At 39.8% G+C, this 26,772-nt stretch overlaps 1 protein-coding gene across 4 annotated transcripts in view; it reads left to right on the top strand.

Annotated features, from left to right (window-relative positions):
- The window catches only part of MAPRE2 (microtubule associated protein RP/EB family member 2), a 98,667-nt gene that overhangs the window by 47,284 nt on the left and 24,611 nt on the right, over positions 1–26,772 (top strand). For 3 of the 4 annotated variants that reach the window (XM_056483794.1, XM_056483792.1, XM_056483793.1), the window contains 2 exons: positions 13,782–13,909; positions 25,614–25,759. In XM_056483794.1, the coding sequence (XP_056339769.1) occupies positions 13,789–13,909; positions 25,614–25,759 (267 nt within the window). In that variant the 5' untranslated portion in view covers positions 13,782–13,788. The remainder of the gene's footprint in view (positions 1–13,781; positions 13,910–25,613; positions 25,760–26,772) is intronic. The other variant, XM_056483795.1, reaches the window with a different exon arrangement.

The raw sequence follows: 26,772 nt of genomic DNA, 5'->3' as shown, positions 1-26,772 counted from the left end.
AGTTATTTTTAGCACACTTCTGTTTTGTGTTATATTTAATTCAAGATTAAAATCTTGGCTGTGATATTTTGACAGAAGTTTGTCTAGTTTTCTAGTGGTATACTAAGCTATCAAATATTTTATAGAGAAGGCTCTGTATACTGAAAGCCATTAAACATCTCAGTTTAGCCACTCTGAAATAATTTCTTGTTTCCCATAGAGCCCCACGATTAGCAAAGGGTGCCTTTGTGTTAAATCTGGTTTTTTACTATGCTATCCAAACAGGAAGTGTAAACATTCATCAGTGAATCGAGACTTAAGGATGTAGCTTCCGTAGGAAATCCTACAACCGTGCCAGATCATTCTGCCTGGAGAGAGATATGCCATGCAGGTTGTACTGTTGATCTTGTGGCCTTGTGTATGACCACCTTGCATTGTGTTGTTTCAGAGGCTTCATTTTCAATATTATGTTTCTTGGCAATTTGGAGCCCTAAGAGAGATCTCAGTGGTGAAACCCTGAGCTGAGATCTGCGCACTTCAGTTTTGTCTTTTAGGAGCAGCTCAAGTGAGTTTTCCCCCCTACAGCCGAGTTCCTTAGTACCATACAGATTTCCTACCCAAGCAGCTGTAATTATTCAGAGATGCACATGAATGCAAATTCTTTCATGTCACTCTGGAATGCAGTGTTGATGCTCAGAAGGGCTTGCTGGCAGTATGTATTAAACAATTTTGGGGGAATGAAAATTCATTTTAGGCAAATCTTACACAGTTGTTATGCTTCGCTTCTTAAGGTTAATCTCTGTGGAGCTGGTCCAGTAATATCATGAATAGGAAGCACTGAAATATTTGAAGTAGAATACTCATTTGTTTTACTTACAGATTCAGTGTTACACAAATCATAGCTTGTTAAAATAACTATAGAATCTATGAGTAATTGTTTGTATGGAAGTAGAACACATAACCCAGTGATATGAAAGTCCCACGGGAGCTTGTGTATACAGAAAGACCATGGTGTGTAGGAGTGCTGAGAACAGGGAAGCAGTGGTAATTCGTTGGATGGAAGGGATACATTTTCCCAAAAGGACAGCATTCATGTGTAATTAGTCATTCTGTTGGAAACCTTACTATGCAGAATGGTGTGTTATATTTTATTGAATTGAATTGTTGGGGTCCAGATCGCTGCTTGCCCATTATAATGTTTCAAAGTTATACATGATGTAGATTCTGAATTAAGGTCTAAATACACTGTTTTCAGTCAACACATTCATGTTGTGCTAATTGTCAGATTCAAGGAGGCATAAGAAATATTATTTTAAATTTTTTTTTGCTTCATTTAATGTATCTGTGATGAAGACAGGCTGAGACAACTGGGGTTACTGAGCCTGGAGAAGAGAAGGCTCTGAGGAGACCTTAGAACAACCTTCCAGTACCTAAATGGGGCTTTCAAGAGAGCTGGAGAGGGACTTCTTACAAGTGCATGTAGTCGTAAGAAAAGAGGCAATTGCTTCAAACTGAGAGTATGTTTGGGTTAAGTATTAAGAATAAATTCTTTACTGTGAGGTGATGAGACACTGAAACGTTGCTCAGAGAAGTTGTGGATGCTCTATTTCTGGAAATGTTCAGGGCCAAGTTGCATGGGGCTTTGAGCAGCCTGATCTAATGGAAAGTTGCTGCCCGTGAGGACTAGAACTATATGATCTTTAAGGTCCCTTCCAACCCAAACCATTTTGTTCTTCTGCATATTTCTGCCTGCAAAGGTTTGGCTCTCTAGTGCACGTTTTTAATCTGTGGTTCCCAAGTATGAAATGAGTTCCACAGCAGCAGGGATGCTGTAGAACTGCCTTGTCTCTCAAGCAGCTCTATTTTTAATATGGTGAGGTGTTTTTTTCCACTAGCACATTATGCACACCCCCCAGTTGTTCCTGGAGGGTTACATGGTACGGACCTGGTGGTGCTGGTGAACAAGATGAACATGAGTCAGCAGTGTGCTCTTGCAGGGAAGAAGGCCAAGCCCATGCTGAGCTGCATTGGCAGGCATGTAGCCAGCAGCTCTGGGGAAGTGATTCTTCCCCTCTGGTGCTTCTGAGACCACATCTCACATACTGTGTCAGGATTTGGCCTCTCCACTTTGAGAGAGACAATGACAGGCTGGAGTGAGTGTGGCAGAGGGATACCAGGATGGTCAGGGGCTGGAGCTTGTGATCTGTGTTTGGTCAGGCTGGATAGGAGCCACTCAGGAGAGGAAAAGATCTCAGTGCCGTCTTATCTGTCTAGTAGGAGACTGTGTGTAAAGAAGATAGAACTAGGTTCCTCTCTGAAGAAAGAGAAAGGATGAGAGGCAATGGTCATCAGCAGCTGCGGCAGTAAAAAGTACTTTGGATATTGGGAGAAATGTTTACACAGACGGGATAGTCAAACACCAGAAGTTACCCAAAGGGGCTGTGGAATATCTGTCCTTGGAGGGACTTGAGACTGAAACAAATGGGATCATCAGCAGCCCTCTCTTGCTGTTTCTGCAGTGACTGGGAGGCTGGAGCAGATCTCTCGGGAGTTCAGAGTCTGTTTATGATCCCATTCTGTAACTCTAATAAACATAAACAGCTTGCGACTTAAAAAACAAAATAACAAAATCACGTGCCTTAAAAATGAAAGGAATATCATCTGGAAACAACTTTTGTACTTCCAGGGAGGTGAAATCAGCCTTGTCATCAAAGGTTTCAAAAGGAAAAGAAAATGTGTGTATGCAGTCTCAGTATAACTTCATCAATATCAAACATTATACTGCTGCTGCTGCAGTATATTAATTCATATTCATATAATTTCATATTTCTTATTAGTGTTCTCTAAATCACTGGGAGCAACTTCTGCAGTTCAGTACCCAGGGATGATCAAAAGTTTGTAGAGACACAGCAGAGCAAAGGCATGGTTTTTGCTGTATCATAAAATTAATTATGTACATTGCAACTCAAGATTATATCTTGAAGTTAACAGCTGATAAATTGCTTGCTCTGCTTTTAGGGGATTATAGCTTTTTTCATGCAGAAAATATTAACATTATTGATAAGTTTAATCTGCAGAAAATGCTTTAACTGTGAGCACAGTTCTTAAACTGTGTCAAATGTCTGCTTAGTTTGAGGTGCTTTTGCAGGGAGTGGTGCAGAACTGTCTTGTTGCATGGCCTGCAGCAACACTGAGAGGCTCGAAGGAGCTAAATATTCACATTGCAACCCAGATTACCTTCTTAACTGCACTTACATGTAGTTGAAGGCAATTCAAGCAATAAACTTTTTTCTTCCTTGTTTATAGAGAGAGTTGAGCTCGGTAATGTCACTGTTTGCCAGCTGGAAGCAATACACTTTAGGAATTGACCTCAAGATATTCCATGAAAGGAGGCCAAATCCTATTAAACAGTGCATCTATGCTTCTCTTAGCTTAAGGTGCAAGGCTTTACTGGGGCTAGTAGATGAAGAGTGTTGTAACTAATTTAGTTTCTACAACCACAGTTACATCAAAGCAGTAAGCTTTCTTCTAAAGAACATTATTTAGAAAACAAAGCTTTGAGGATTTCCCCCTTTAGATAGGCAGAAGATGTTAAAGTAAAAATCTGTCCGAAATTGGCAGCTTCACAGACCTTCAAACACCAACATGGTTGAAAGAAAAGGTTTTGGGGAAGCTTTACTTGATGCTGGTAGACACCAATTATGTTGGTAAAATCAGTCTGTGGTTACTGGCACACAGCAATAGTAATATGTTACATAAATCACAGATGGCTGAGCTAGAATGTTCCTACAGGGCAATTTACTTCATGAAGGATTAGTGAATTCTAGTTTTAGTTGCTCCAAAATTATTTTAGTGGTTAAGCAATTGCACTTAGATGTTCAGCCCTGTTCTAGATAGTACTTGGTAGGATTAATTCTTAAGGTATGTCATTTACCAGTAGTATGTTGAGTACCAGAATAATTTAAGAGTGCCTCTTCCTCTGTTATAGTGTTAACTCATGAGAATAAGGGAAGAGGTCAAGTTACCTTGGTTTCCAAGACCAAAATTAAGTGTTGTGGCTGGTAGTCTTAACACTTGCAGTCTGTAAAATAATGAAAATTGTTTGTAGGGAGTTTGTAATAAGCCAATGACAGGGGTATTTATTTGGGCCTATATCAACAACATTGGAGATGTCAGAACTCCAAGATTTATTATTATCATTATTATTTTTTTTAGTCTAGCTTTCACCAGTGGTTGAGGGAGAAGAGGGAGAGAGGCAGTGTGTGGGTGCAGTGGTCTGCAGAGGCAGTGGTAGCAGGGGGCTTTCATCTAGTTTGTGTCACAGGTGTCTGGAACTCGGTTCTGCATTCCCAGCAGAAATCCTGGTGTTTCTTTTCCCCTCCAAATGGCAGCAGAGCTGTGATAGCAGTGGGAAGCCTGGGCAACCATACTAAAACTTCATGTTTTCATTACAAAAATACCTAGCCATGTTTTAGAGAGTGATGCACCAGTGAAAGCAGCTAGCATGGTTGTCTGTTGCTTCATCTGTTGTCACATGCTTGTTTACAGCTTCAGGGCTTAAAATAAATGTTGTCTTATAGCCCTGATGGGTGTTGTCACCCTGCTGCCAGGATGACTTGTTCAGAGATGGAGTGGAGCTGGCTGCCTGGCTGATACCCCAGCAGCTCTGTCATGCACACTGTGCTCTGGCACCTTTGCCCACCAGTCCTGGGATGGTTGCATGAGTGGTTGCTGTGCTGTTTCTTGTCCCTTACTTGGTATCACTCCAGGAGCTTTGGAAATGAAGGTGGTCTTAGAAAGTTGTTTAAAAAGGGCCTCATTTTCTGCAAGAACAAGTTGGACTCAATGATCTTGGTGGGTGCCTTCCAACTCATGATGTCCTGTGATTCTAACATATATGTATATTAAGGTTAGAATAAATGTTGCAATGCATAAATCAGTGCATATCTACACTTATTTTTAATGTAGGAGAGAGAAGAGTTGGTGCATGACAAAGTCCTTGTGCTCTGTATCGTAGTGCATCCTTTGTGAGTGGGAAAGCTGTACTGCAGTCCCTCCTTAGCTAGTGCAAGAGGTTTCCCATGGGAGTGCTCTCCTCTTGGACAGCCAGGGTTTTTAAAGTACTGCAGTCTCTTGTTAGGAAACAGCTATGTGTAAGGAGAAAGGCATTGCTTTTCCCCTTGTTGAATTCTCCCATTTTCCCTTCTTCCCAGACTTGTCCTCTTCTGGAGCCCGTGGATGTTCAGTGCCTGTCTCCTGCTGAGTCACTGCCTCTCTTGCCTGGCTCTGCAGGGCTCTGAGGCGCTTGGAGGCTGCTCAGGCCCCCTGTCAGGAGGGCTGTATAGTATTACAAAATCTCATTTGCCATTAGGTTATGCTTGGAGTAAATCAGCGTGTTACTTTAGCCTTTCACCTCGGAATGTATACATGCCAGAGAGGAGGAGGGGGGGCAGCGAAACCCAGGATAGGTCAAAACTAAATTCATTTGGTGACTTCATCTGTCTCTAGTTGGATCTCATCCCTACTGAAACTCCCAAGCCTGCCCACAATGTTTTCTGGACTTAAAAGGCGGAAATGGCAGGAGCTGGGAGCAGCCTGGGCTGCAGCGTGGCTGCTGTCCTGCTGGGCTCTGCCTGACACAGTGCCTCGGTGCCCTGCAATCCCAGAGCCCAGCACTGCTGGCTGCCCTGTGTCTGGGGTTCTGATTGTGCTTAGCCCTTCCTAATCACTTCAGATGTTCCTTGCTGTAGACACAAGTGGCTGTGTCCATGGTGTTCTGCGCTCAGGTGGGACCACTGGATTTGGGGGCAAGCTCTCCTCCACTGCTGTCTTAATTTCCCCCTAAATCTGACCGTATTCCAGTATCAGGAATAGGGTGGCCAGCAGGAGCAGAGAGGTCATTCTTCCCCTGTACCCAGCACTGGTGTGATCACACCTTGAGTGCTGTGTCCAGTTCTGGCCCCTCAGTTTGGGAAGGACATTGAGACACTTGAGCATGTCCAGAGGAGGCAACAAGGCTGGTGAGGGGCTGGAACACAAACCCTGTGAGCAATGGCTGATGGAGCTGGGAGTGTTCAGCCTGGAGGAAAGGAGACTCAGGGGTGACTTTATGACTGTCCACAACTCCCTGAAAGGTGTTTGTAATCAGGTGAGGGTTGGTATCTTTCTGCAGGCACCAACTGGCAGAACCAGAGGACAGACTCTTAGGCTGTGTCAGGGGAAATACAGGTTGGATATTAGGAAAAAGGTTTTTATGGAAAGTGATAAAGTACTGGAATGCTCTGCCCTGGGAGGTGGTGGAGTCACCATCTCTTGATGTGTTTAAAAAAGGATTGGATGTGGCACTTGGTGCCATGGTCTAGTTGAGGTGTTAGGGCATGGGTTGGACTTGATGATCCTGAAGGTCTCTTCCAACCTAGTGATTCTGTGAATTCTGTAAATCTGCATTTGCCAAAGAACTTGGAAATTTCCTCTCTAAAAGTGAGAGGACAACTCGTGAGAGCAAAATAATAGGAGACTCTCCTTTTATTTTCAGTACTTAGGCTAGGGACTGAGGTTTTCTTGCATGGGCTGCCTCTCAAGGCATCCTTTCTTCAGCAGTCAGCACTGATGTTTATGGCACGTTTTTTATCTCTTGGATTAAAGCAATGTCTGCATGTTTGCTTGGTAATCTGTTATTATCCATAAGGGGAAAAAATGAAAAAAAGGAGAATTGAAGTTCCTTCTTGACTGGGTGAATTGAGGCTTTGTTTAACAGAAGATTAAATGATGATGAATTTAATTCACCAACTTTCTACAGGTGTTCTAGTTACAAAATGGTCATTGTCATCTTTGGTTTTCTAAAAGTGTAGGTGTTTCTAATTGACTTGAGTTTATTGTACAAGTCTGAGAATTATTTTCCTTTGAATCAACTTCTTTTTTTTTCCCCTTCACAATCCCCTTGTCTATTGTGAAAGGTAGACTAGTTGCCAGCGTCTATTGTGAAAATTTGACAGGTTGAATGTCTTCCTTCAGGGCATCAGAGCAGCAATTTAAGCTTAAGATCTTGGAGTTGAAAGCCTTGGCAGGGGGAGGGTAATAATTGTAAGTAAAAGCAGTGAAGTTTTTTAGCATTGCAGCCTTGCCATGGTTAGGTTCCTCTCATTCAGCTTCAAAGGATTTTGTTGTTCATCATTAATAAAATGCCTTCTTAATTTGTAGTAACATTCTTTTTATACTGAAATTTGTGTGTCCTTACCCCATGTTAACTAATTCCTGTCTGTTCAGCAGAAAACATTATTATTGCTTTGTTCAACTGCTCTAAGGTGTGGTTTGAGGGTGCTGTGGTTCATTTCTAACCAGAGTGAATATACCTGTGTGGAAATGGTGGTGGCCAGAGGCTCTGAATTGCTTCCATTTTGTGTAAGCTATTGATGTCTGCCTTTCTTGAACCTCAATCCTTTGTCAAGAATGCCTTTTTTTAAATTAACATTTGTTTCTTCATATGAATCGATGAGGAACCTTGTGCAAATACTTTCAGCCACAATTAAGGCATTATGTAGTTAGGTGTTACTGTTGTATTGTACTCGTGATGGCAAAGGTGAACCGTGAAAAGAAAGGAATTTTGTCACTGTTTCATTGCCACAGTTTCAGTGGCAACAGGAGTGGGAATGAGGTTGGAGAAATTAAGTCTTACTTCTAGCATGGAAACTCAGCTGGTAGATTCAAGTGAATGCAAATATAACTGGCAGATGTGAGTCAGTGAATGTGGCTTGTCCTTCTCAGGTGGACCTTTAGGTGCCCTGAAATCTTCAAAGCATTAAATAATTGTCCTGCAATTTGAAACTGTTCTTTTCATTTTTGTGAACTACTCCAGTTTAATGACTGGTTAGTGAATAAATTTCTAACTATTTCTAAAAGCTATGCAGTATACAGTGTAATGCATTGCTAGTTATTAGGCCATATCAGAGGGTTTGGCTCAAGTTGTGCATATTATTGGAATGCTTCTCTTTGTGTTTTTCATATTTGAGGAAACTGGATATCTGAAAAAGAGTCAGTATTTTTCTGCCTCCCATATAGTAAGTTTTTTTGGGGGATATTAAGTTTTCTAAAGCCACATGTAGCAAAAACCAGAATTACCAGGAGCTTTTATAAAAGGTACTCAGATTTGTGTCTAAATCAGTCTTTTAGACCCATCATAAACATTTATGTAGGTCAAAACATGCCAGCATTGGCAGGAAGCCTCTAATTTAAAAAAAAAGATTCCCTAATCCAATCAGAGTACATCTCTATTACTCTAATTTCAATTGCATTTAAACAGGGAAGTGCAATGAAAACAATAAAAAATAAGCTGTTGGCTGTGTTCAATGATAATCCAGCAATATTCAAGCCATAAAATGTACATGGATTGCCTCAGTTTTGTCTAGCCTCTGTAGAGTATTTCACAAATCATTTTAGGTCAAGTCAGATCCACTTGGTAGATGTAAAATGACATTCAGAAGTGTGTGAGATATACAGATAATAAAAATATTTTTAACATTTTAGGGCTATTGAGTAACATGGGAACAGTGCAAAAGAGATTTGACATTCAGCATTTAAAAACATGATTTTTCTCACAGGAAATTATAATCACAGAATTCTTTTTTTTTTTTTTTTTTTTTTTTTTTTTTTTTTTTTTTTTCCCCATAGCAGTGCCTCATTGTGATTAATCTTGTCTCTGATTCAGTTTCTGGCTAGATAAAGCCTTTGTGTTGCTTGCTACAAATATCACTGCAGTTGCAGCACTGATGCCACGGTATTTGTTGCAGAAGTACAGCATAAGACAAAAGGGAGAGTAAAAACTGTGTTGTCAGCACTGCATAGGAGCTTTTTGTGTTGCTTTTCTGTCTGCAGGACTCCTTTCTGTAAAGAAAACCTCGAGCACAACTGGCCTGTAATGACTGTGTCTGCAGCTGTGTGCAGTGAGTGTTAAAGGAGCAGGCAAGGTCCAGCTGCAAATCAGTTGTCATTTTGGGATGGCATAAGAGGATGAATTTTCCTTGTACAGGGATTTATCCACTGCATCTGGCAGGTTTCTTCCTTCAGGGATTTCTTTGTTTTTGCAGTAGCTTTAATCTAGAAAGCCTTTTCACCAGCAGCTGCAGCAGTCTCACTCAGCTTCATCTCTCAGCCTTTCTGCTGTTACCTTCTGCTTTAGTAATTTTTGGCGTGATCTTTTGTTTTATTGGCAGTATCTTATCAGGTTCCAGCTTCCAGAAGGTTCCTCTGTACTATCACACAGGCTTTCCACTTAGACTGTATTTGTGTCTTTGTACTGCTATTTAATGCAAATGTGTCTATTTGAACTGAATGAGAGGCAATGAGCAGAAAGCGGAACACAGGAGGTTCCACCTGAACATAAGGAAGAAATTCTTTACTGTAGGGGTGACTGAGCACTGGAACAGGTTCCCCAGAGAAGTTGTAAAGTCTCTTTCTCTGGAGATAATCAAAAGCCATCTGGACACAATGCTGAGTAATGTGCTCTAGGTTGCCCTGCTTGAGCAGGGAGGTTGGACTAAGTGACCTGCAGTAGTCCCTTCCAACTTTGTCAGTTCTGCAAAAGTGTGAAGGCTTTGCACGTTTAGAGGTGATGGCAAGTGTGGGCAGTTTTTACACTACAAATATAGATTGACTGCTGTAATCCTTCTATTCCTGTCATTATTACTGGTTTGTTGTGATACAGCTTCTGCTGTCAACAACCGTTAGTTTATCCCTGGAAAAATAAAGTAAATGTGCTTCTTGCAAAACTGTCCTCCTTGTAACAGCTGCAGCTATCTGTAGCAAGAGCAGTGGAAAATAACCAATATCTCAATGTTCAATGCTGCATATAATGCCTTAAAAAATTAATAGACTTTTAGGTGTAATGTTTACTGTCAGGCATGCTGAGCCAGGATATTTCTAACTGGGGAAACTGCTTAAGCATGTACATGATTTTCAGCAACTGTCTGATCTTCTGAACTCATGTCTGAGGTGTGTAGTTGTGCATGTGTAAAGTGTTTTTCTGAAATGGCCTAGACTAATATGTGAAGAGTCTCCTTGGGCTTGAAGTAAAAAACAAGGGAGAGTCCTTTGTGGTTAGGCAGTAGTGTAAGAGCCAGAGGTTTTTAATGTTCCCCAGTGCCCTCTGAAGTGGGAGGTATGATGTGCTATCTTCAGTCTGCTTTCAGTTACTACAGAATCACCAGGCACCTCTGGAATTCTGAAGCTACCTGGTAGATGCTGGTTTTCAGGCTTGTGTAAGCCTCATTGCAACCTTATGATTCAGAGCCTTCAGTGTAAACAGCTCAAAGCCTAACGAGTTGAAAATGTAAATAGTGTTATTGGAAAGAAGTAGTGTATTACTACATAAAATCAAGTTGTTAGCTACTTGGCTGTTCAGAGTATGGCCTGTGTGTCTCTGCCTGTCCAGCTGTTCTCTTGCATCACCTTACACATGTTTATGAATGTGTTTTGAAGATGGATCACATTTTTCAAAGTACTTCAGCACATTGGAAACTCAGTCCTGCAGAAAACACCAGCCCAGCTGCAGATGTTGGGCACAGAGGTTCTTGACTGTTGCTGAGCATGGTAGCTGCACTACCTACACCTGCTTGTTCTTTTTTTTTCCTTCCTTTTTTTTTTGCTTAAGGTCTCTCTGTGTGGCAAACAGGATATGTGTGTATCTCAGCACCAAATTAGAACATGCTTACTGTAAAGGAAACCTTTCCCAGCTGAATTTATTTAGAACATAACCAGTAGGAGGGTGGGGAACAAGAGATGCAAAGACACGGTGAACTCTTTCAAGAGAAGCAGCTGCAGAATATTCACATATATGTCAACAAAACACTCAAGAATGAATGGCAGTGGCATGTTATTGAGTTTATTGAGCAGAAATTCTGATCCACTTTGCCTTTGCTTGCAATTGTAATCATACACCCTTGTGCATACTTGTGTACAAATCTGAAGCTATTGTCTACTTGTCTCTAATAAATAGTCTGAACTTTTGTTTGACCCTTAGACCATAATAATTCATTCGCAGATGCAACATAAGTTGTATTACAGGTATCCTTCAGGGTAGCATTGTAAAACTCAAGGTTATTCATTTACTCACAGTTTCCTGCAGTAGAATTCCCCACCCCATGCAATGCAGGGGAGGAAGTTGTTTGCTCCCCTGTGGGTTGCAGGAAGATGGGTATTTCTCTTTGCAGTTCTTTGTGGAAAAAGATGATGAAGGAAGTTCTGCTTCCTTTCTGTGTGTGTGTATTTTCTTGATCTTTTTAACAAAGCCAACTTTCCCTTTTCACTAGTGGTAGCTGATGGTTTTTCTGAGCTCTGCCTGGCCTCAGAGGCCAATTAAAATGTTATTGAAGTAGTGGCAATTACAGATCAGAGTAGCTTTATTTCAAATGCCTTAATCTGAATATCTTTACTTGCTGTAGAATTCAGTGGACTCTTCTGTATTGAACTATCAGTTTATTATTAAGCTCACTATTCTTAATTCCAAGTCAATATTAAATTAGTTATTAAGCTGTTATTTCAACTGATCTTACATACAATGTTTAAAATGTTAGTTTGATAGTGACAGTGCTCATATCTGTTAGTTTTTTATCTACATAAAAGCTAGAAATAATAAAATATAACCCAAGTGTTTCAAACTTCAGATGCCATTGGTATCAAAGGGGTTGCTCAGTTCCTTCCATCCTGATGTTGAAGCTGAACTTTTATGGTCAGCCATTATGGTGTAGTTTTAAGAGTAAAAGGGCCCTCCCTGTTTCTAAAACTTTGTTCCTAGCACTTGATTCAATCCAAGCACTTAGTGCATGCCAAGAGAGCGACCTTTGCTAGCTGTTACAGTGAACACAGGGCTGCATTCACCCAACAGGCTGTGCTGCATGCGAGCCTGCGGGAGGAGGGAGCAGGCTGAGCACAGGCTGATTTCTTCCGTGCTCCAGAGCTGCCTGCACAGAAACGGGTAGGGAGGCAGCCTGCTTCCAAATGAATTTCTGGCAGTGGTTGCCTGACTATTGGAGCATTAATTTTTCAACCCTATTTTCTCTCCCTCTCTTTTTTCTTGAATTCCTCATAAAGCAAATTTGAGGATTTACATCTTGCATCTTAATGTCAGTAGATGAGAACAACTTGAACAACTTTCTGTTTTGTGAGATTTGTTTCCTAGAAAGTAACCTGTATTATGAACTAGGCAATCTTGTATTTAAATGTATTCTCTATGTTATGTACTTATACACTTACATGTTACCAAGTGAAGTTTTGTGCTGGTGGGTTTTTCCCACACATTTTATGTTTTAGTCTTTGTGTTCCCTGCAGAATTGTCTATCAGGCTTCAAAGTGTTACATTGCTGCAAATTCTCAATGGAAATAGTCCATGCAGGCCTCAGATCCTACAGAGGAGATCCTGCTGTCTTGTATTGACTGAGAAAGTTGAGATCCAAAGCTGAGATGGCAGGACTGTCACCAAAGCAAGACAAATAAGAGTTAAATCCAGGGTGTCACTAGAGATTAAGGTGTGCAGTCCCCAGCAAACCAAGAATAATCATTCAACTTTGACTCTTTGGTCATTTCTGAGACACCTTGTACTTGGATTGCTTCTAGTGGACTTGCTAAAGTCCATTACTTATGTGAACATTAGTTACTCTCTCCATGAATTTGATTCTGCTCTTTGAAACTACTGATGAGATAAACTTGAGTGTGCTCATCTTTTCTCTTTGCAACATCTTACAACAGAAAGATGTAACCAGGATAGGGTAAGAGGGAACAAAGTTCAGTAGTATGTATTTCTGGTCTGTGTACCTCGGAACATGATAAAAGCTACTGTGAATTGCCAGCTTCCAGGAAGGAACCTTTGCTAAAAGAATCTATCTAAGGTGATGTAGCTGTGAAAACTTCAAGCACAGAGTGCCAGTTTCCAAGATCTCAGTAAATGTTATCTGAGCACTGTTTGAAACTGTCTGTTCAAGGAGGACTGCTGGCATGGCCAGTCAGTGAATGTCTGACTTGATATAAGAGACTCATATTGATTTGTTTAATCTAGACTACCTGGGCATTGGGACAGACACTAAGTGCTGTCTCTAAAGCATTAGGAAATCTGCTCTGGGGAAGAAAAAGCCATTAGGGCTGGAGGATAATGTTGGCAGAAGAACAAATGGGTTTAAGCTGAGAGGAAATGTTCCTAATGTTTGAGAAGAATCGGGCTTCACGGCAGCTTTCCAACCAGACAATTGTGGGTGCATATCTCAGTTGCTTTCAGGATAGATGTTGGTACATTGATAACAGAGATTATCTGATATTCACTCTGTGACTGTATTAATGATCCAAAAGGGCCCTGTCCCAGTAAGAAATCAGTAAGTAGAACAGCTTCTTAATAATATAGAAGTTATCTAAAATTAAATGTTGATTTATGGAGCCTGATCATCCTGCAGTGGCAAAAAACTGACAGGTGTTGGATCACTGTATTTGTGCAGCACAATGTGACAAAATCTCAGGATAAGAGTATCTTGTCCATGTATGTTTAGATCTGATTCTGGTTTATTGGCATGAAGCAGAGTACCATAGGTTCATATGTTCTTTAAGTTCACAGTGACAGCCAGAGAAATATGTTCACTGATTCCAAGAGGACATTGAGGAGGTTATGTATCATCAAAGAATAAATATTACTCCTCCTTTCTCAATAAATAAGAGAGGGGTTTGAGTTTTCTTCTCTTGTTTTGAACAGGAAGCATATATTCATTGTATTCAGAAAACAATTACCAAAATGTTAAAAATATTTGTGTCTCTTTTTTTTTTCCTAGTTGGGGAATGGCGGTCAACGTGTACTCTACCTCTATAACCCAGGAGACTATGAGCAGACATGACATCATTGCATGGGTTAATGATATATTAGCTTTAAACTACACAAAAGTTGAACAACTCTGTTCAGGTAAGAAAGCACAATGTGCTGTACAAATGTTTATTTTAAAACCACTTTAGAAGTCTGATTTGTTGAAAATAGATAACTTTTAACTTTGACATAAACCAGTTGCTCTGAAAAAAGAGACTAATGTATGTGCACAGGAAGCATTTTTACGTTTGTGTTAATCATGGGAAGATAAGGTGCCTTGGGAAAGCATAACAAAGGCAGAGGTGAATGGGACAAATGTAGCAGGAGATACATAAGAGTAATAAAAAGGTTGGCCAAGCAAGCAAAGAATACAGTGATAAGTTTTAATGTTTTAAAGCCTCTGGGGTGGTATATTTTCAAATGAAGAGTGGATGTAACTGAGAAAGAGACAAATAGAGAACCGACACCCCAGATGAACAAAATCCTCCAGCTTCTTTTCCTTCCTGATGAGGTTTCTCAAATCCCTGCTGGGAAAAGGCAAAAGTGTGACTGAAGAAAAAACATGGATTTGAGGAAATGAGCCAATAGCTGCTGTGAGGGCTTTAGAACTTTGTCAAAGTCTGCCTGTTTCTCTTTAAATGTAACTGAGTTATTGTAAGTATATTTGGTAACAAGCCCTAAAAAAAGGGAAATAGTTTGGATACTTCAGACATTTTGGTTAATCAGAGTTGCAACTAGGTGTTCAACAACAGGGTCTGTAACTAGATGATGGTTAGAAATTACACAGAGAAAAGGTTGATGTTTCACTGTGAATATACATGCCCCTGGGGAATGATTTCGTACTGATTTCCTACTGTGATTTTTAAATTTGAAGATGTTAGGTGGAGGAAGAGTTGTTTGTGCTAGAGGAGATCTAACTTGGATTGCTACTTCCAGACAGCTAACATGCTGTGAATATGTTATTAAGATAAGATAATATCTTGTGAAGACAGCACTCAAGGCACATGGAAGAGGAACCACATGACCAGATTTCAGCTATTTCTTGGTCCAGACCAAATGAATAAATGGGGTCTTATATTTATATATTTGATTTTACCTACCATTCTGGATAAATTTTCTGTCTCAGAGATGTTCCCTGAATGGTACAAGTAATCCTTTGAGGTTGATAGTCTCGTAGCCTATTCTTCAAAATTAAAAAGGTAATCTGTTGCAGAATAGATTTCCATACTTGCAGCCTTGCACAACGACCATAAAAATGAAGTTGAAAAGATGCAGGATAAAGTCAATGTAAGCAACTGGTATAAACTGAACAACTAAAGACATAGACCATGGGAATTATTTTGTTAAGGTGTTATTAAAATTGAAATTGAAGTGTTATCTCTAGCTGTTGTTATATTTACATGTCAGGAAGTTAGCCTAAGTATTTTATTTCAGTATATATAAAGACAGAATTCACAATGGGACTAGCTATAGATAGATACAGATAGATACATGCATGCACACACTGAAGGATGTGGAAACATAGAAGAAAATGGATATTTCCATCCCAAAATACCCAACGTTTGCTATTGTTTGAAACAGGAAGTATAGTAGACAAGTTATTGACTTGTTCCTGTGTAGCTGTTTAAATGCTCATAAATAGCTGAAAGGAAGCTTTTGAAGTGAGTTCTCAATCAAGCTAAATGTGTGTGGGCTTACACATAAAAAACTTCAGCAAAACCCTTTCTGAAAACAGGGGAGAAGTGATCTCAGAAAATGTTGACCAAGCAGAATAAAATGAGTTAAAGTTATGTAAGAAGATGAGACAGAGACTTCAGCTGGGTGGGGCAAGGAGGGGAAAAGCATGGGAACTGTCACAAATCCACTGTCCCATTTCATTACACAGCTTCTTATACAACTTCTTCTGTTACCTACAGTGAGAGTTTTGGGACATGCCTCAGGGGAAGAACTGAAAAAGGGTTGTCTCATTACAGGTCTTACTCCATTCTGTGTAAATTTAAATCTTTTTTTTTCCTTTTGAATTTCCTGGATTGTATTGATAGTTATTGTTTCCTGATGCTTCTACATTCTTGTCATTAAGGGTGAAAGCTGTTAATTTTATTTTCCCCATTTGGCTTGGTAGTCAAACTTGATGCTTACACATTCCTGTTTTTACATTCATGTGCTTTACAATCCAGAAGGGGCTTTAGTAGTTCCTTTTTTAAAGAAACATTCTAGCACAGTACTTCCTGTGTTCAGGAGGAGGACTTTACTCTCTGAACAGATGAATCTAAACACTGATAGATTATTGCAGACACTAGAGCACAGTAATCTTGGTCTTAAATAGGTCCTTCCCATTTGGGACTGCATAGTCCATTTCTCATGTGTAGGGATTGGAGACAGATGGACAAGCAGATTTGGGAATCTTTCTGCATTTAATATAGTTTACAGTGTAAAGTTAAAGCAATCTATTTAATGTACATATATTTTATTTAGCCTATTTCTGGTGTAGCTTTCAAGAGAGAAACTAAGGGCACAGTAATACACATGATGAGCCAGCAGGCAGAGCACCATCCAGCAAGCATGGTATGGACTGCAGTTTGAGAATGGCCAGAGTAACTCATCCATTCTGGCATGCTTTGGCTGATGTCCCTTGAACCATTGGCAGCTTTCATGCAGAATAATGCTCGTTTCCATAAAATAGGAGCCTTTCTCCAGGACTTCAAAGGGAAGGAATATGTGGGAAACTCTTTACAGCTATGAAGCATTTCACAGCATTAACAGAGATCTGCAGAGCTGCTGTAACTGAGTTTTTATATCCCACTGTAAAATTGTATGGACATCTTAATGCTTTTTTCTAAAAAAGAAGAAAATTTGTCATGCTGTTTTATGACTATTCGTTTCTTGTTCATTTTTGTTAATAAGGAGCAATCAAAATGCCTGAAAAACCTAAATGTGGGGCCAAAAAAAAAGTGGAAGAGGGAAAGTGGGAGGGATGTTATATCTGAATTAAAAACCCAAAGGAGCTAGTTTTAGGAGGTAGGAGCAACCTAGATATGGCATGTGCTTGTGTTCAGCACCTGGCTGTGAGACCTCATGGGTGCCCACATTTTGCAGCCAACCTAGCAATAATTTTTGACATTCAGAGCTTAAGCAAGAAAGAATAATGTGACATTCTGCCTTTACTAAAGGCTTTATTCAGAACATATCTGAAGCTTAGTGTGGCAGTAGTTACAATGAAGAAAAAGCAATCAGACCTCCTTTTCCTCATTGCTGTGGAGAAGTAGCTTTGATAATACACATACTGCAGCAATACCAGCCTGTTTCTCAATTTCCACTTAGAGGAATAGAGCTGCTAGGATGAGGAGCAGCAAAGGAGGAGGCTGGCTTAGTCATAAAGTATTTGTATTCTTTGGGAGTCTTAGATGGTTTTTTTGTCTCTGCTAAGTAGGCCAAGCCAAGTGCAGTGTCCCCTGAGCTTTCTGAATGCCTCCTGTGGTAGTGATATGCCAAGAAAGCCAGGTTATGGATGGGTGCAGCCCTGGAGAGTCTTAATTCAGTCTGCAGCTCCTCTGGTAATTTAGTTTTGACAACTGAACAGGGAAAATCTCTCCAAGCATCTCAATACCATTCTTTTTGCATTAGACACGTGCCATGTTGTCAGTTTTTGGACTCTGGGTTTGATTTCCTGCATAGTTTTTTTACCTGAACATGAAGTTTATAAACCATGATTTTGGTAGAAGGCATAGTGCATTCCCTTTAGATTGGCATTATGGAGAGCATTTCATTTGATACATCAATGAAATATAATAGAGAACAATTGAGAGGATGTAATGTCATAGGATCCCATGTGCAAAACCCATAGGTTTGGGGAGTAGGAGTTTCCTATGAAGTATGGCATCAGTTGTTTCTTAGGAGTCATGGTATTTTTTTAAGGAATACACAGTGGCTTCTTAGAAAGAATTCTGACTAAGCAGCTTGTAACTGAATTTTCTTTACTAAGGCTTTTTTTCATCTCTAAGGAATACCAAATGTATATGTTGCAGGGCTTTTCATGACTGTTAAAGTGCTACATGAGAGTATATTCAAAATAAGAGCCAGGCAGGAGACTATAGAAGGCTTGCATATGAATTAAAATGAAACAACACAATGTCTACAAGCTATATAATATCAAGGAAATGGTAAATGAATAGAAAGGAAAATGTGGCCTGGAGCCAGGTGTAATTTTTGGCTTAGCTATACTTCTGTAATCCTATGAGATTAAGGAGATACAGACACTCTCCACTTAGTGCATTTTAAAATTCTCAGTAGAATTATAAACTTGCAAATGCAATTGCACCCTCAGTGCATACAGAACTTCTGTCTTTGAGGATTTGTATGCAAGGATCCAGGATTGAATGCGGGGTTGTTTTCTCCCTTGCTTTTAATAAATGGCCATATTATAAAGAAAGCATATGGTTTGGCATTTTCAAATTTTAGACTGTGATGCTTTCTCTACAGATGCCCTGGGTGTTGCCAGAGGGAATTTCTCATGTGGTGACTTCTGCACCATATCTCAGCTGGTGTTCCTGGCTGTGGAAATACGTGGTCCCTTTATACATATGTTTTCTTGGTGCTCTGCTGCCCTGGTGTTGGAGGAGAGCAGGCAGTATGACAGTAGGGCAGATGTCATTCTTTGTTTCACTTTGTGTCACCTCTCTGGCTCGGGATTTTGAGGAAAACTTCACCACAGCCTCTGTAGGCATAGGATTTGTGTTTTCATGTCTCAGAAGGTGTATTTGTTCAATGCCTATATTAACCTATACCTTCCTACATGCTAATTACTAAAATCTGCATTATAGGAGCCTGTTGGAGCATTTGGTGCCAGCATTCCTCTGCAGCCCAGTGTGGCTGAGAAGCCAAAGCATGTTTCCATGTTGGTGGTTTTGGTTTTTCCCCAGTTGGCAACCTTGCAGAGGTTGGGTCTCTAGCACAACTTGGGAACATGATTAAAATATGGCTTGATCCCATTTGCACTCTGTAACCGAGGCATGTTTCAAGGAACTGGCATGTTGTCCTGAGGTCATGCAACACAGACCATACTCAGTGTCAATGACTCTCTAATGTCTTCCATATGATATTTAGGATTAGAGGGATACAATGAATGTTAATGATTGGATTTAAATCATTTCCAAAACTTTCTGAGGAAGCTAGCAAAACAGTAACATGAGATTCCCAGCCAATAATTTATTTTTTTAAATGTCACTCATTAAGAATTCAGGAGGAATAGAACTGAACAAGGTTTTTACTTCTTAAAAATAATTATTTAATTACTCATAGCACTCACACACAGTCAGTTGCTTGATTTCCCTCTGGTTTAAAGAGCTTGTTAGATTTTGTGTGGCACTTTTTTAGACATGATGAGTTATGCAGCTATTTTAAGTTAAATGGGAACTGTGTTTTCTGAAATTGTTCTGATCTTCCCGTTTAAAAATTAATGAATTCCAAAATAAATTATTGCCAAAAATTTAAGTATTAAAAACTCTGCTGTGTATAATTTATGAACATCTTAATGAATTACATATTTAAGGAAAAGAGAATACAAGTTAACACGGGGGAAACCTCCCTCCAATATCCATTATTTAAAATGATCAGAGGATATTCTGGATTATGTCACACGCATGCCCTACCTGTGTGGAGCAGGACTTTTGGAAGCAGATGTTATTTAGGTGCACATTATCTCAGGGGCTGCTGTTAAGGCTGGTAGGAGGTACATAGTTCTTTTAGGCTGTTTCCTGTGGTGACAGCACTGCTTTTGGGAGCCCCCGTCTGTGTTAAGGCACTCACCCTGCTCTCTTGGAGCAGCTGTGCCCATGCACTGTGAGCAGGAGGGCAGGGCTGCACTCTAACGTGCATCGCTTTTAGGGCTTTTTAAGTGCCCTCCCGGGACTGCTGCTGGGCAGGGGAAAGCTGGGCCAGAGTGGCTTCACTGATGCACAGCCCCATAAAAGCTTGCTTCTCTACAACTAAGTAGGTGGTAAGTGGATGTGTTCTTGAGCATTCACTGGGACTGTAACTTCTTAAATCATGGTGAAGGCAGGGGGGAGGGTGTGTTGACTGGAGGAATTAAATTATGTTGACCTACATACTAAGTCCTACAGGTGCTGCTGGAAATGCAAATAGGAATTTGAAGAAGTTGGTCTCTCCAGTGGAGCACTTAAACATGTGGCTGTATGTAAAACAACTTTATGCTCACAGACATGGAATCATAGAATGATTTATGTTGGAAAAAACTGTAAACATCATGGAGTCCAACTGCCAAGTCCACCACTAAACCATGCCACTAAGAGCCACATGACTTTTAAATACCTCCAAGGCATGGTGAGTCCACCTCTTCCCTGGGCAGCCTGTTCCAATGTTTGACGACTCTCTCTGGGAAGACATTTTTTCTAATACCCAATCTAAACTTCCCCTGGCAACACTTGAGGCTGTTGTCTTTTGTTCTATTGCTTGTTGCTTGGGAGAAGAGACTGACCCCAGCTGGCTAAAATCCAGCTTTCAGGTAGCTGTAGGCAGCAAGAAGGGTCCCCCTCGAGCCTCATTTTGTCCAGGCTAAATAACCCCAGCTCCAGCAGCTGCTCCAGACCCTTCACCAGCTTCAATGCCCAGTTTTTTAAAAAACCTTTGGATGGCATAACAGAACACCCACATTTGAAATCTAAATGAAATTCTATGCTCTGATATCCAAGTTGAAAACCTACTGCTGTGTGCTTACCTAAACATCAGTGCTGAGGAAGCAATTCTAGAAAGCCTAAGGTAAAAGACCAGCCCTAAGTGCTGCTGTTCTGTAAACAATGATTGCTGGCATTTGTGGGTTTTCCTCTCCCTTTCTTATCAAAACTATTAAGTCACACGTGCTCCTTGCAAGTCATTGCTTTTTTTTCTTTTCATTGTTGCTGTTGTCCCAGCAACAGAAATACGGGGTGTGTGCAGCTTTCCATCAGTGTAAGCAGCCAGAGTGAGCTGAAGTACTGATGACTAATTCATACACAAATCATGCTGGGTTTTCCAAATGCATGATCAGGTGGTTGCACTTTGGAGAGAATGAACAATTTGAAGGAGTTTGTATCTAGCATGACTGGATATGTGTTTTTGTATTCTCTAAATATTTCATTAAAGCAAACGAACTAATTTTGTTACAGAAAAAGGCGCAGTCAGCCTTTTTCCTAAATGGAATTTTTTAAAAACTCAGTGTATGAAAATCAAACTGAGGCCTGGTTAAAAGGTTTAAATTTGATTTCTATGCAGTTTTAGAATAAAGCTAATACTAAACATGTACACCAAATTTCTAGCATAGAACTTAGTTCTGTTTGCTGTGATTTGGGTAGCCATGCTGCAGCAAGGCCCTGTCTTTTCATGGGCCCTTTGTTTTCCATGTTGGTTTTGTATGGTTTTCTGGGATCTTGCTCCCACACACTGCAGGGATTCAGGGAGGAGCAATGAGGGACAGTCTTTTGACATTAGAAGGATTGACCTGATTTGTGCAGGGCACACACATATTGGCAGTACCTGCTTATATTTATAGTGTTTCTACTAAATATTTTATTAGCATAATAAGTTCTAACTATAGTATATTAAAAGCAGTTAGTTTGAAAGTAAAGTTTTCCTTTTAATTTATAAAAATATTAACATCAATGCTAAAGGAAACCAAGCGTCTAAGCTTGGTTTCAGATCTCTAATCTGAAATCCAGGAAGTTTACTGAGTAGTAAAAACTGGTTGCAAACAGGATTCTCTTCTCTTCATTGTTACCTCCTTTAATTTCCTTTTGATTTAAATAGTCAGGAGCAGAAGTATTTTTGATAATCAAGAAAATACTACTTTGCATATGTGGATTCATCAGCCTCCAGATGGTGAAGGAGAGGAGAAAAACTGAAAATCTCTAATGATGCAGAGTGCATATGCTTCAGAGCAAGTGAAGTCAGCATGGACAGTCTGGAAAAGAAACACAGAAGCAGGGAGGAAGACATACAGGACAAAAGCTAAAATTAGTTCAGCATTGCTTACTGCAAGGGACTAGTGAAAGATTGTCTACAACTCTGAAAATGCTGTAAGATACCTCAGGTTTTATAAATTTAGTAGTAATTTTCAGCTTTACCACTGCACATGGCAAAATTCTTGAATTTTAATAGCTTTAAATAACCTCCTTTTCAATTCTGAGTTTGTTCTCTAGTGTCTGAATTCTGCCCCAGCATCCCTTCCCCTCCTCTGGTGGATGCAATGCCCTCCCTCCCCTTGCTGCCTGCCCTGCCCCAAGCCTGGGATGCCCAGGAAACACCTGCAAAGCCCTGATGCTGCTGGGCTCTTTCTGCTCACTAATGGGACTAAAAATAGCAGCTCCTGGGGGTGATTTCAGCACAGCCACGTTTGCAGGCTCATTTCAGAGTCTGGCCCGTGAATATCTCCTGTAACTAATGGCTGCATCAATATTCTAGATCAAAACACAAAAGGATTTTTCGCCAGTGATTCTAAATTGCTTGTTAGCTAATAAAGGATTAGAGGTTTTTAACATTGATCCCTCTTCTCCAGTGCCACCAGCTGTACTTTTCATCTTTCATTTGAGTAGATGTCAAATTATTTCTCTTTGTATGTGTGTATGTGCATGTTTATGCATATCAAAGTTTTTCAGTCAGAGAGAGATTCATTGTGAGAGCTATTCTGGTACTGTGTTTTCAATTTCCCTGTATACATTTGATAAGATTTAGATTTGGGAGTTTTTTTGGTTGGTTTTTGGGGGTGTGGGGGGATTGTTGGGAGTTTTTTGGTATTGTTTTGTTTTGGGTTGTTTTTTGTTTTTTTGTTTTTTTGGTTTTTTTTTTCAGAAAATGTAGGGAAGTTTTTAAATACTGAATAAAATACAGTAGCATAAAAATTCTTTTGTTTGTGTAAATTATGCAAGAGATATGTTACAAGCCATAATGTCATTATCTCTACTGTAGTTTTCTTTGTATTCCATTAAAAAGATTCCTTCCTCATGCACCTGCATTGAAACATCAGTTGTGTAGTACATTGGATAGGCTAAAGTGCTGTCCCATATGCAGGGGACCACATGGACATGCTATGGCTGAAAGGTAAAAGCATTGCAGTCTCACATCACTTAAGCTGGGCTCCCCTTTCTGGCTGCCTCCAGAAATCTCATAATGGGCAGTATAGGCAGTAGTGTTCCCATTCTGTTGTGCTGGTGTTTCCCATTTAAATGTAATCTGACAGCTACAAGCTTTAGGGAGTTAAATTTTAAATTATAAATAAACACCCATATAATATTAAATACATACATAATCTTGATGTTGTCCCAGTTGCCTAATGATATTTTTAGTTTCTGCTGTTGGTGTGGTAGGCAGGTCTCTGGCTTTTTGGAGTCAGGAGAAATTGCCTCTCTTTGTAGTTCAAGGTTTAGTTCAATCCATGTTTGTTTGTTTGTTTGTTGCCTCTGTATTCAGGAAGGAGTATTTTAATGAGCTGTATTTGCCAGTGCAATAAAATCCTGCTGGGGAGACAGCCCAGCAGCCTCTCCAGTGTTGTGTCAGAGAACAGGTCTGTGCTGCCATGTGGATGCAGTCCAGTGTTTTCTGCCCTCGAGTGCTGTGCAGACCCAGGACCACCTCCTGGCTGGCAAAGGCACAGAAACAACTGCCAGCAGAGAAAACACAAGGAAATACCCTAACCAGAGAGAGACTATCTAAAGGCATGCAGAAGGAATTTGCATTACCAGCAGAAGGAGAAAAATCTCGTGTGAACACTTTGGGCTTCTAGTTTTCTAAAAGGATCTAGATGAAAGGTTGTGCAGTGCATTTTTAGGGCCTCCAGGCAATTACTTAGATATCAGAGTAAAGCTTATAATTGGGGTATGGGGAGGATGAAAGGACAGAGTTAGGAACAAATTCAATTTATCATATTAAATGATTGCATAATAATCCTTTTGCATTAAATTAAACAATAATAAGTGTACTCAAGCTATGCATTATCTGTATATCTATGCTTTTAACTGTAATGTATTTTTTCCATTGCCATGTATTTACAAGTTCTCTTGCTAAGGATGAGTTTTGAATAAATAATTGTGTTTATAAAGTTTTCTGTAAGAAGATGCAAATTTGTCATCTAATGCTTGAAACTTGCCAGAAGGAGCCTTTTCCTTTAGGGAATATTTTGCTTTGATTTCTAATCATATCAAGACCATTGCAAACAGCTAAGCACAAGGTGTCCTTGGAAAATGAGGTTTTTTAATAACCATTTTCCCCACAAAGCAAGGCAATGTGAACAGATTCTTTTATTTGATGGCAGTGGTTTTCAGCACTAAAGCTGGATCTTGGTAAGCCCCTTAGCAAATTTGTGTTGGTATTTCAGAGAACATTTTTGGACTCTTTTCTTAAATTCTTCTTCTGTTTGGGAAGTGATGATCTTGGTAAGCCTTCATCTGATGGCTGGCTGGATACACAGAATGAGAACCATCTCATGCTAAAGTTGGTCCTGTCAAAACATATGCATACCATGGAGAAAGATGACTTAAAGTTCAAGTTATTGTTGACTCTCCTGTAAAACTGGGCAAGCCAGGTGTCTGCTTTATTATTTTGGTTTCTCTGTGAACACTCAGAAATATTTGTGGTAAAAAAATCGTTGTTGATAGTGGGCTGAACTGTTAGGTGAGAACTGGACACTTCTTTGTCAAAGAATGTGCACTAAAAGCGCAACAGTCATTTTTGTGGAAGTGAAATTAAACTTGTCAGGGTAATGGGGCAATCACTTTCCTGCCCTGATGCTCAAGCACAGGGGCTGCATCCTCTCCAGTCCTCTGTGGGCATCACTGAATCTTTTTGTAGAAAGCATTTTATAGAAAAATCTTCTGAGGAAGAAAGAAAATTGTTTTTCCTCTGATCTTCTTAAACATTTTCATCTTGGTTTCTAAACACTTGAGTGTGTCAACAGTAAAGGCTTTGCAAATGACAGTGGCATGATGCTGCAGGAGGAAGCTCCCTGCATACAAGAAATGCTGTCTCTATTTGCTGTCCTCAGGATGCTGGTTAGAAATTTTTCCATATACTTCCTTCTTTGTTCTGGATTGGTTATACATGCACAACCCTACTGTCTGTGTAACTTCAGAAGCTCTCAAGTTGAAGTTAGGAACCTGACTGTTTTAAGTGAGAATTAAAGCTGTTAGCCCAGCTTTGAAAGCTATGGGTGGACTATGCTAAAGTCTGCTTATTTGAATGCTTTTCTCAGGAAATGCAAATCAGTAAGGATGTTCATTGCAGAGGGGTGGCAACTGACTAGTGTGTTTTAGCAAGCTGGAGCCTTGCAATTATTTTTTTTTTAATTATGGCTTGATATAATCTTAAATAATTGCATTTGACTTGCTTGGCATTTGGGTACAAGAGCCAGAAGAAAGATGATCCTGGCTTGTTTGAATTCAGGGGACTATGGGGATTGAGGAAGCTTATTAAGAGATTTCCATTTTCACTGTTATCTTCTCATTGTATGGACATTGTATGCTGCTGTGCATAGGGACTTCAAGAACATGCATTTCACTTTGCATTAGTCGAGGTGATTCCTTGGATGCTGCACAGCAGCACATTGTGGGTCCAGACTGAGTGGGAAAGAACCACTTGAAGGTGTCACTGCTCAGTGTACATTAGATAAGCAGGTCTTGGGTGTGTAGTGCTAGGCTGAATTACAGCAGGGACTTATTCAGCACTGTTGCTTTCTGCTCATGCTTTCTGCTAATAACATTAAACACCATTTGGTCTTAGCTGGGTGCATCTGGATTAATGTCAATGCATTCTCTTGTTGTAGGAGCAGCTTACTGCCAGTTCATGGACATGTTGTTCCCAGGGTGCATTAGCTTGAAGAAAGTAAAGTTTCAAGCAAAGCTGGAGCACGAGTACATTCATAACTTCAAACTTCTGCAGGCATCATTTAAAAGAATGAATGTGGATAAGGTAGGCATTCTGTATTTGTATTTCAATTACTACATGTCTCAAATGTTACATAAATTGTGTAAAATTAATGAATGGGGAAACAAACTTCAAAATACTCGAAAATGCACTTTTTCAACTTTTGGATGGAGAACTGGAATTGTAAGTGGTGTATGTTGATCTTCTTGACCTTTCATCATTTGGGTGTAAAGGAAGAAGTTTGGCCTTTGGCTCCGTTTAAGTACAAATTGAAAATTGAGTCCACATGTCTGCTTAGAAGTTGTGCCATCTAACTCATTATATCTTAATACAGAGACCCTTTGATAAAACACCATGTATTGGAAATTCCTTGTCATCAGTGAATCTTAATTTTTTGATGAGTAAAATTGCTGTTGACCTGAATTTCCAACAAAACAACTGAAAAATATGCTTATAAGTATTCTATGTTTTTTGTCCAGAGCAGGGTTTGAGGACTTTTAATTATTCAAAGGCTGGAATAATTTACCCAGTGACTTAATAGATTGGGTAGCACATATGATCTTGTAAAGTTAAGAATGGAAGCCTCTGAGAAAATGCTTGTTCAGTCTTAAGCTATTTGGTTTATGCTTGAATGTGAGAGTTTGACAGACTCACCAATATAAATTACTGTTGATAAAAATGAATAATGGAAGTTATGTCATCATGCTTATAGTTTTACACTGATGCACTACCTGTTTACCCTTTTAAGGTTCTGCCCAGGCTTTTAGTGTTGTCTTATTCTGAAATTTAAACAGTCTCTTAAGAGAGGCAGATATAACAATAGGGGGAATAACAGAATCCCTTAAGACTTCTATGAAGCACTGAAAAACCTTCATTCATGAAATATTATGAGTACTTCTATTTACAGTGTGATTTGCCAGTGAAACATTGGGCAGACTAATGTAGTGAACATTGTCAATTTTCTTATAGAGAGCAAATTTAACAGGCCTTTTTAATGCAGTGTTAAGGTACAAGTGGAACAACCTGAAAAGACATGCAGAATGCAATGTCAATTCCTG

Source organism: Oenanthe melanoleuca, chromosome 2 (genome assembly GCF_029582105.1).
Source record: "Oenanthe melanoleuca isolate GR-GAL-2019-014 chromosome 2, OMel1.0, whole genome shotgun sequence".
NCBI lineage: Eukaryota > Metazoa > Chordata > Aves > Passeriformes > Muscicapidae > Oenanthe > Oenanthe melanoleuca.
Note: the sequence above shows the minus strand (reverse complement) of the source record. Positions and strands in the feature narration are given on the sequence as shown.